This window comes from Hippocampus zosterae, chromosome 1 (genome assembly GCF_025434085.1).
Source record: "Hippocampus zosterae strain Florida chromosome 1, ASM2543408v3, whole genome shotgun sequence".
NCBI lineage: Eukaryota > Metazoa > Chordata > Actinopteri > Syngnathiformes > Syngnathidae > Hippocampus > Hippocampus zosterae.
The window spans coordinates 34,545,648-34,556,668 of NC_067451.1; the positions used below are offsets into that span (position 1 = coordinate 34,545,648).

Genomic DNA, 11,021 nt, shown 5'->3' on the forward strand with positions numbered 1-11,021 from the left:
AAAGAGGGCGGGGGTGGGGGATGGCCGCCTCTGCTCAGGAGTAACAAAGCGCATTGTTTACATGTACCGCGTTGATTCATTTCAAAACTGTCATACTTCTCATAGGTATTAGTTGGGAGCGGAAATAATTGATTTTAAGTGTAACTGCAATACTTTTCTAATATATTTTCAAACTTGAATTAGATGTCATTGTATTTAGATTCTTCTCCACATATTTTAGAATCATGAAAGATATCTGGTTTGATTTTTATCGTGCTGTATTGACATTTTCATTAAAAAGCTCACCAGTTAACATTTACATTTGCATCATGATCCTATACAAGTGTAAATAAATTCAATTATTTAAAATTGTCACAACTCCTTCCCTTATCTAACAAGTGAAAAGTTACAATATTTAATATTTTTTAATCTACCCATTTCACGCATGATTTGCCACTTACAAACATGTGACTCTGTGCAGTTTCAATGCAACAAAAAAAGGAAAATCACCAATATCGTTGACAGGATGAATACAATAAATGAGTGTCAAAAAGGACTAATAATGCTTAACAATGTTAAGTATATTTATGCATCGAAAAGCAATATAAAAATTCAAGCAACATACCTGATTGCAGTGGCTGCTTGTTCAAGGCACAAGATCATACTCAGTTAGCGCTCCTCATTTATGGGGGGATTGGGGGGGGGGGGGGCATAGGATGAAAAGAGGTTGGCCACTTTTTGTATTACAGTTAATATTAAGACAGTTATTACCGGCAAGGAAAGGGTTGTTTTGGAAATTGTGGTTTAATCGGGGCACAGCAGTGGGAGGATTTCCAGCAAAAGCAACTAAACCGCAGCCAAAATGCACAAGAAGTGTTCTGCCTGCACCATTCGTCATAACAAACATATTTACCAAAAAAAAAAAAGTCTAAATTAGCAGTCATGCTTTTTAGACGGCAGTTTGACCAAATCTTACTAATTTTGGTTGCTACGTCACTTGTAGCGAGTCGTGGTTTATGTTACCAATGAGGAGGAAACAGTTACATGTTGAGGGTTCATCTGTTCATCTTCCTAACCGCTTGATCCTCACTTGGGTCGCGGGGGGTGCTGGAGCCTATCCCAGCTGTCTCCGGGCAGTAGGCGGGGGACACCCTGAATCGGTTGCCAGCCAATCGCAGGGCACACAGAGACGAACAACCATCCACGCTCACACTCACACCTAGGGACAATTTAGAGCGTCCAATCAGCCTGCCACGCATGTTTTTTGGAATGTGGGAGGAAACCGGAGCACCCGGAGAAAACCCACGCAGACCCGGGGAGAACATGCAAACTCCACACAGGGAGGCCGGAGCTGGAATCGAACCCGGTACCTCTGCACTGTGAAGCCGACGTGCTAACCACTGGACTACCGGGCCGCCCATGTTGAGGGTTTCATACTTTAATATTTTGAAGATCTTTATTTTCTACATCCGTCTTTAGAGTGGAATGAATCTTATTAAAAAAAAAAAAACGCCACATGGCTTGGAAAAGCATCGTCACAACAGCTTCCTGTTTGTGACGACGAAGTTTGCGCCTAAAGTTGACTTGGTCGGTATTTTTTTCCCCCCATAGTACGACAAACGCGGGTCTTTTTGCGTGTGACACTTTCCCTAAATGATTTTTGATTTTTCCCCATCCTATTCTGCTGACTTGACAAATAATAGTCATACACTGCACCGGCAAACAAAAACAGTTTAGGAGTCTTTATATACACACCAATTGAAAAAAGTAGAGTCTCAGTCCATTTTTAAAAAAAGTGAGAATTTCCTCAGTAAAGGTTAGTTTTCTTCATTATCCGCAAGAACTCTTGCTCGTTGACTTCGCCGTCACCGTCTCGATCGGCCTCATCGATCATCTCCTGCAAAACCACACATACTCAGTCGCCCGTTTTTGTTCCACTTGATTATTTCGAATCATTTTGTTGATTTCTCTTGTCCGGCGTGGTGGTTGTGAGGGCCAACTGAGGTGAGCACTTTGCAAAGTGATTGTTGTGACGCATTAAGGGCCCTCAAAAGACGTTATTTTGGTCAGAATATATATTTTTGGGCCCAATACATTTAAGGACATGAAACCTCGTCATGTGTTTGTTACTCAAATTGTTACGTCGCATTACTTTTTTTTCCCCCTCTTAAACAAACCGCAACTTAAGGTTGTGTGTGAAATAGCGATAGAGGTCAATTCCTATGAGGGCTTGGTAATGAAGACGGCACTCTTTTTGACCAATTCACGTGAAATCAACGGCACCATGTTTCGAAGTGCGTCTAAATTATGGCTGTTAGGGAGTAGAACAGTTGCCGACTTTCCAATGCGCACTTGAACGCAGAAGCACACGCACACCAGACTAATGACGTTAGCCACTCAGGTGTGCCCAACCTAGCCCGCGAACTGGACCCAAGTCGACCGTGTGGGGTCTGGGAAATTGATTTTTTAAAGTTTTTAAAAAAGAAGCGGAATAAAAGTGTGCCTGTGTGCGTATATTTTTGTGTTGTTGCTTAGTGCGCAAGCAACCTGTTTCGCTTTCACAAAAAAAGTTTTTTTTTAAATTCTCAACTAAGGTAGGCACTGATTGTTACTAACTCACAAGCTCTTGTATTGACTTTATTTTTCTGTTTTGTTCATCTTAGCCGTTATGGCTGTTGCTCATCATGGCATGCCCATGTGTATGCGTGCACGTGAGGTAGCAGGTCGATCGCGGGAGGGCGGATGTTTGAAAAGTCGATCTTCAGTCAAAAAAGGGTTGGGCACCCCTGGTGTAAAGAACATCACCGCATGGGCTCAAGAACACTTCACAAAACAAATGTCAGTAAATACAGTTCGGCACTACACCCTTAAGTGCAATTAAACACTCTACTAAGCAAAACAAAAGCTATTTACAACAGCTCGGAGCTCATCTGAAACGGACTGATGCAAAAAGTGTTCCGTATACTGACCAGAGACCATATTTATAATTTCATATGGGTGAAATAATGGAGCAATTATTAGGTACCACGTCAGGTACATTCTACTGATGAATTTGATCTAAATATTGTTCATTGTTCTCATTCACATCCTCTTGCAACCAAATATAACAGCAGCAATGGCCTATAAGGAAAAGGGACTATCATTTGGGGCCCAAGTGGTTATCACAACTGGTCTTGAGTCGACATTACATGAAGTTATGACGTTTACAAAGAAGGCCAAAAGTGGGGTTACTGGTGATTTCTGTTACCTGCAGTTCCTCATCGGTGAGATTCTCTCCCAGCTCCTTGGCCACTCTCTTCAGATTCTTGAAGGAGATTTTGCCTGTGCAGTCATCATCGAACAATCTGAACGCCTTCATGATCTCCTCTCTGGAGTCCTTCTCACCCTGGTGGAAAGCATTTCACATATTTGCTCACATGATTGTCACAAACCGTTTGCCGTGTGGGTCATGAACAGACCATTTTCAGCGTCATCATGCTGAGAAAGTCACTGTAGTCGATGGTTCCGGAACCCTCTTTGTCGATGTCGGCAATCATCTTCTTGATTTCTTCCTTCTTGGGTTCGAAGCCGAGTGCTCTCATGGCAACCTGACACAACCACAAAACCAAAAGATGAAATACTGAAGATTTAACACTCGGATTATCATGACCAAAATTATCGGCATTTTTGGTATGTCAAAAGTCTAGGAAGGTATTACAAAAAACTCAAATCGCCTATTAATGTCATAATCTTTCAAAAATAGTCACGCTTTTGATAAAGTAATAGAGAGCATTTAGATTGAAGTCAATCTCAAAGTTGTATATTCTGAAAAAAAAATCATATTTTAGAAAGTCGGGGTGGGGGGTCGGGCATAAGATTAGGTTTAAAATTACATAACGATACCTTGAGCTCTTTGACATCAATCTTGCCAGTGCCATCTGAATCAAATAGGTCGAATGCCTCCTTGATTTCCTGCTTCTGCTCCTCGCTCAGCTCGATTTTCGAACCGGCTTTCTTCTTGTGGCTCGTGGACGGGGCTGTTTTTCTGTACGCTGTCGCCTTGAAACACACACAAAATGCAATATATTAACGTTGACGTTACTTTGTACGTCGTCTCCATTTTGACGTTCATACAAGCTCAAGTTAGCGTGCACGTACTACTCACAAAAGCTCGTATTAACACAAAGAAAACAGTATTTTTATCCACGTTGATAATGAATACAAGACCATTGTACAAAACTATACCATTTACGTGGCTTTGCCAGGAACTGTGTCGTGATTCAAAGATCTCCAAACCGGAGCACTACCGGAAGTAATCGGACACGTTCGTTTTTGCCGCTCGCGACTCCTTTTCGCTCCCCCTCCCCCCTCTTTTATCCTCGAAAATGCAACTAACGGATCGTCCGAGTGACACTTTATATTTCGAAACGATAGTTACGAAAATGGAGGTCAGCTGGTGACGTCGTTGGTAACTGTCGTCAAAGTAAAGCAGCTCGTTTATTTGACTTCCCGAAACAAACCTTTCAACAAACAATCCACTTTTCCCTTTTCTAACGTGAGAGCCAATAGAATCTCTTCTCTGGTCGTAGCTTATTCTTATCAGCCAATTGCAAAAGAAAGAAGGCGGGGTGTATCGTTGAGGACCCTCCTTTGTCTCCCGAGGACCATCCTTGTTTCCATAGCAACGAGGCAAGCAACGCATGCGCACTCGTTACCAGAAATGAGAAGGCAATGGTCGGAGAAACACCCACACCCAAAAGAAGGTATTTTCGTTAATAATTGAACAGTTTTTTAAGGCTTAACGTGTCGTATATCTCGCTGCTTATTTCGCCGCCATGGTTGATTGTGCACAACTTTAGTAGTCAACAAATTGCATTAATTCTTCGAAATAGTATGTTAGCCTAGCTTATACCATCATCTTCACGAATTTCGAATGTAATTTAATGGTCTTTCCGGAATTGGAGGAGTTTTTGGTTTCAAAATTCTTGAAAATTAAACTTTTCTATTTTTCTGCTACATACAGTATTCACAAATCATAGATATTGTTCTATCAAAAGCTTGATTAGCTCATCGTAGATCAATGGTACAGTTTTTATTTCATTATTTTGATGTTTACAACGCTTTTCATTGTAATCACAGTAACAGGATCCGGATTTTTGTTAGCCTTTGCTCTGGAGTATAAGTTAGCTTTTTTAGCTAGCTACCTGTTACTGCTGACCAATGGAACAAATTTACTTACACAATACTTATGTAAATAAGCAAGGAAAAAAAGTATCTTTTTTTATTCTGATCATATGCAAAACAGGTCTGCGTGAGGTAGAGTGAGACATCATTCAAGGCTAAGTTATAAAAATGTGAAAAATTCTTTTAGAACACTGTTTAATGATGTCAATTCGAGCCTATCATGTGATTCACTGCTTTCCTCTTCTTCTACCTTGCTAAAAAAGGTCATGGCAACAGGGTTGTGTGCATCAAGTTATTTATTGGAAAGGGAAAATACATATATTTTCGAGGGGGGAAAACTTCAAAAATGTTTAGGTTAAAGTTGGAGTTTTAAGAGAGTAACGTCATACATGTGCAAATGAGATCTTTTTGACAAATTAAATTTTTGGGATAAACCATCACAGTGTGACAAGAATAACGTTTTTTGGTTTGTTTTTAACATATTTTAGAAAAATTAAAAAGTCATACACTTTTTTTGATTACATCTTCAATCTTATGAGAATAAATGGGTTGTATGTTTTTGGGAAAACCAGTTAAACATTTTCAAGATTCAATTTGTAATTTTACCAGTGTAAAATAATTGATTTCTATATGCTATAATATATTTTCATGATCATAAGTCACAACAATGCATGAATAGAGTCAACTATTAGAGAGATACTTTAGGTTGAAATTCATATATTTGAGGTGGAAGTTGGAATTTGATGAAAATAAAGTTGTGTGCTTGAGAAGCAGGAATGTATTCAAGATTAAAGTTGTACCGGTAATCTGTTGAGAACAGTTGTCTATTTTTGAGGGAAAAGTAATAAATATATTGTTGACTTTATGATTCAGATTAGAATACAATATGAATTAAATATAGACAATGAATCAAAATCTTGAAAATACACATCTTAATTCATGCAGAATTATGATTACAATCTTAGTGTAATATTTTCTTTTCTCATACTGTACTCTGTCAGGAAAAAAAAAAAAATCAAGCTTGTAATGTGTCTTTTTATTTTCAGGCCCTAGTCGTAATGCTGGGAAGTATGATAATAAACCAGCGGCAACATGTGGGCCTGCAGAAGCTGTCTGCGATTGCCACCGTTGCACATTCCACGTTGGGACCCCGTAAAAAGTACAAGTTCATCCAGGATGAAGCAACCGGGGAATCGACTTTGGCCAGCTCGTGTTTGCGCATCCTGGACAACCTGGACCTGGTCACCTGTGCTGTCAGCCAGCTGGTTTACGAGACAATTCGGGCGCACCATGAGGTTTATCGTACGGGGGCCGGATGCCTGCTGTTTTTCGCCGGAGCATGGAGTCGAGCAGCGTTATTGTGCTTGCAGCAAGGGATTCCGACATCCCGTGTTGTTGCGGCCATGATTGAGGGAATGGATTTATGCGTGGACGTTTGCAAGAAAAGAAGCGTGTCATTCAATGCTCTTTGTGTGTCGACCAGGAAACGAATCACTGAGGCATCATTAGACTCCAAAGTCATCAAAGGAAAAAGGCAAGTAAAGCTGAGTCGCCATTTTTGCAACACCGAGCCTGGAACTATTTTAGTTCCGGAGCCTCGTTTTTCTGACGTCGCACGCCTGGCAGCCGGGCTGAGCCACGGCTGTGACGACGCAATGCGTTTAGTCATCCAAGCCAGTCGCATCCAGTCGAAAGTCATCCCGAATTCCGTGTTAGACGTGACGAAAGTGACCACTTGCGTGTTGCCAGGTTTCCCGGAAGATCACGCTCACGTTTGTTCGGGCTGCGTCATTCTTCTCAATCCAGACCAGGCTTCTGTGGCGCACGACCTCAAGAATAAACCCACGAGTGTCGTTCTTATCAGCGGAGATTTATCCCACTCCTATCGTCATCTCGGTTTTAACAGGCCCGCGGGCATCCAGTGTGTCGGCAACCGGTCGAATATGTCCGATTTGAGCAAAGCGGAAGAGTGGATGGGAAAAGTCCTGGAAGTCCTGTCACACTTAGAAGTGGACTTGGTGCTTGTCAGTGGGCTCGTAAACGCGGCTGTGATTCAACGCTGTTGTCAGCGTCACATACTGGTAGTTGGAAAAGTTCGAGCGTCCGTTTTAAAAGAGATGGCCACCGCTACTGGAGCGACTCTGGTGACGTACGTCACGCAGTTGAGTAAGCATTGCATTGGCAAGGGTATCCAGGTTAGCATTTGGAGGGAAATCGGAAGCCACGAGGGGACGCCGTTAACCGCCATCAACCTTGATGCCGGCGGGAGCACCCGCTTAGTCACGGCCATCATCACCAGCCCCGTACACGGGAAGCTGCAGAGCCTGGAGGACCGATTTTGGGCTTGTGCCTATCGCGTGCACCATGCGCTGAAAGACAAAGCGGTGCTACCTGGAGCTGGAGTCACAGAGTTGTTATGTATTCATCGTCTGATGAAGAAAGTGGAGGCGGAGAATCCCGCAGATGGCACTCGTGGTTCTAACCCCTACCTTGGTATTATCCTGCACCTCCTGGCGGACAGTTTTACGGAATACCTAGCTGCCGTGATGGCCAACTCCACTGGGACTTCACAAGTCAAAGCCAGGGCTGTGGTCAACCAGAAACTACAGGATGTTGACAGCATTTCTGCAGATTTCTCACAACTCATCTTGGACTCTAATGAGGACATTCCCCCGTCCAAAGTTTTTGATAATCTTAGCGTCAAGCAGGAGTCATGGCGGAAAGCCTTGGATCTGGTTTTACTCGTCTTGCAGACGGATGCCGAGATCATTACCGGTGTGGATGAAAGCAAGGACGGCATTCATGCAGGACTCATGTTTTTATGACCACAAGAAGAAAAGTGTCGTCGTGTTTTTGCAATGTAGACTGGACACCATTTGAACGAGCAGGTATGCATTAGATTAGACATTCTATGACTCTGTGGTGGCTTCAGCCCTCCATTATGGCATTGTCTGCTGGTCAGGCAGCATCTCAGCCCGGGACAGAGAGAGACTGGAACAACTGGTCAGGAGGACCAGCTCTGTCCTGGGCTGCTCCCTGGACACTTTGCAGGAAGGGGGCAACAGAAGGATGCTAGCTAAGCTAACAGCTATGATGGACAGACCCTCCCACCCCCTCCAGCCCACCCTGACAGCACTGGGCAGCTCCTTCAGCCAGAGACTGATACACCTGCGCTGCAAGGAGAGGTACCGCCACTCGTTCCTGCCGACTGCTATCAGGCTACTAAATAAATGCACCTGAAAACCTGGACTCTCCCCCACTCACACATTGTAAATAGCACAGCCACCTATGCAGCACATACACAGTTGCATATCTGCTTATATCCTATACAGTATTTTGTGTTTTTATGTTGCATTCTGTACTGTGTACAGTTCATTTAAAAACATGTATATTTTGTGCATGCAAATACTTTTCTGCTTTTTCTACTCCTTTCCCTCCGAACTTTGCTGCTGTACTTTGCAAATTTCTACATTGTGAGACAATAAATGTTTTCTTATTTTATCAGGGTATTTTTATTTTTCATAGTTTGGACAGGGGTGCGATTTATACTATTGAGCCACTAATGTGTGAAATGATGAAAACGTTTTGTCATTTCACGTGTTATATCCACATTGGACCGCAAGAGGGCGCTCCAGGTCTGTGTTATTAGTTTCCACATTGGCGGTCACACTAAAAACAACTGACGATGACTCTTGACTGAAGTGACGGAGAAGAGGAAGCGTCGAGGATGAAGCTTTCTTTCATTGGATTATGTGAGTTGGAGTGCCACTGATTGTTTGGTAGACTTGTTAGCGTGTTCTTTATGCGATCGATACAGGACTACTGTAACTCTTAATATGTTACGTGAACATACCAGGCACGTTCTCTGTTCGTTGTTTATGCGTCATGTAACTTAAGCATATTGTACCTGTTGCTCTTATTTTTTTATTTGCCTTTCAAGAGGACACCTCTTTTCTTGGTGTTGGATTTTATCAAATAAATTTCCCCCAAAAAGTGGTCTAGTTTTTTTGCAAAAAGTAGACCACTTTATTCCTTATAAACAGTAGAACGTGTAAAACAACTTATTTAAGCCCTTTCACAATTGGGTTTTGTGCAAAGAAAACGTAAACAATTTGGCACCTGCGACTCACAGCTGTTGCTGCAGTGTAAACACAGACTACGCACTGAGTGTCTTATATGAAATATCCATCTCCATAGGACAGAAAAAAATACAATTGAAACAATGTGGCAGTCACAGCCTCAAAGCTGCTGTGTGTATTGTAGCGTACACAGACCACTCTCACTGAGTGTCAAAGTGAAATGTCCAAAAGAGTCATCCATATATAGTTTTTCCTTGCGCGGTCACAGTGAGCTACAAGGGGACCCCCAAAATAAGAGGCGATTTTTTTCTAATCCTGACCTGGTTTGCCAAGTTTCTCCGGTGTCCAACGAGGAACTGGACGGGGAGGGGACAGGGAACCTTGTCGGTGATGTGGTGCCATCGTTTTAAGTGGTCTGCGTATTTGTGGCGCTGCCGTTGTATGGCTTCGTAGTGCGACATTCTTTGCAAATTACCGAGGTTTTATCAAGCTTTCCATCTTTCTTTTCGAAGCCGTAGTTTCCAAACATAATATCTGAATGTTGCGGGTGCTTTAAATAAAGTAGTTTCCTCGCTGCTGCTTGCGCGAATTCCATAGTGTTTCGCGAGTAGTGTACTGTACTGGACTGTTTGTACACTCACGGCTTCCGTCCGTATTCAACACAAAAACGCAAGTAATGATGGTGCATTCATCGCGCCTAGGAAAGGGCAAATAGGTGACGTTTAACATGAATAAAACGGCGCTTGAATCGGATTTTACCGATACCCACCAATGCATCGTGATGAATCTCGAATTCACCCGTCAATCGCGTCGTACCCAGAGTGAATGAGCCGATGCACTCGCGTCGCGCACATGCGCATCGATGTATCGATTTATATCGATTATTTTCCACACCCTTAATATTTATACTTGGGAGCGATTGCTAGTTTGGAAAATACAGAATGTCACATTGCCCCTGCCTTAGTTTTGGGAGAATTATTCGTCACAAGCGTTGACGATTGTGACGTATCATCACAGGAATCGAAAGTTAAGGTGTAAATTTGTCTTTTCCAGAATAAAAGATGCCATGTTATGAGAATAAAGAAAAACTAAATTCAAATTCACAAGATGCTTTCTAATTGCTGTGACATGCTAGCGGTAACCGTGATAGTGATGTTCAAATAGTGTTAAGAATTGGGGAATGGAACTGAAGGGGGGGATATTCCTCCGTCTGTCTAAAATAGTACTACCAATGTTTACCACATGGGGGAGACCAGATGGCTAGTTGATTAAATTTGCCGACACATCAAGATCGGGAATGGTTATTGAGAAGGAAACATCCCATCCATCCATACATCCTTCGATCAGTGAGCTGAAGCCGATCCCAGCTGACGGTGGCACATCCTGGACTGGTCAGTAAGCATTCACACCTGTGGACAATGAAGTGTACCCAAAGTTTATGTTTCTGGGTTGTGAGAGGAATCCACAGTACGCTTAGAAATCCATGATAGTAGGCTAGGGGGACAATATGCAAATTCCACACAGGAAATCTTGAGCTGATGCTCAAATATAGAACCTCCTAAGTGTGAGGCCGACGCCGTAACGAGTAGTGGAGTAAAAAAAAAAAAGATTAAAATTGGATGAGGATATTGAGGTCATTGATAAATGTGAATCAATGACAGAATTTCGACATGTTTTGGCTACGGGATTGCTTGTGGATTCCCTTGGTTACGGGAGTTTTGGACGGGATGCCCACTGTCATGTTCCAAAATAAAGTTTAAAGGTGACACCTAAGGAGACTCGATGGAGGGTATTTAAACC

General features: G+C 42.5%; 2 protein-coding genes across 2 annotated transcripts; one reads left to right on the plus strand and one right to left on the minus strand.

Moving 5' to 3' along the window:
• Nucleotides 1–1,706: 1,706 nt before the first annotated feature.
• Nucleotides 1,707–4,518, minus strand: cetn4 (centrin 4). The gene is made up of 5 exons (XM_052060853.1): nucleotides 4,204–4,518; nucleotides 3,862–4,017; nucleotides 3,438–3,566; nucleotides 3,227–3,364; nucleotides 1,707–1,876 (listed from the first exon to the last, which is right to left on the minus strand). The coding sequence occupies exons 1-5, from the start codon at nucleotides 4,204–4,206 to the stop codon at nucleotides 1,787–1,789; spliced, it is 516 nt and encodes a 171-aa protein (XP_051916813.1). The 5' UTR covers nucleotides 4,207–4,518; the 3' UTR covers nucleotides 1,707–1,786.
• Nucleotides 4,519–4,690: 172 nt separating this feature from the next.
• bbs12 (Bardet-Biedl syndrome 12) lies at nucleotides 4,691–9,129 on the plus strand. Its single transcript, XM_052059630.1, has 2 exons — nucleotides 4,691–4,721; nucleotides 6,189–9,129. Exon 2 carries the CDS (start codon nucleotides 6,201–6,203, stop codon nucleotides 7,965–7,967), a length of 1,767 nt encoding a protein of 588 aa, XP_051915590.1. The 5' UTR covers nucleotides 4,691–4,721; nucleotides 6,189–6,200; the 3' UTR covers nucleotides 7,968–9,129.
• The last annotated feature ends 1,892 nt before the right edge of the window (nucleotides 9,130–11,021 follow it).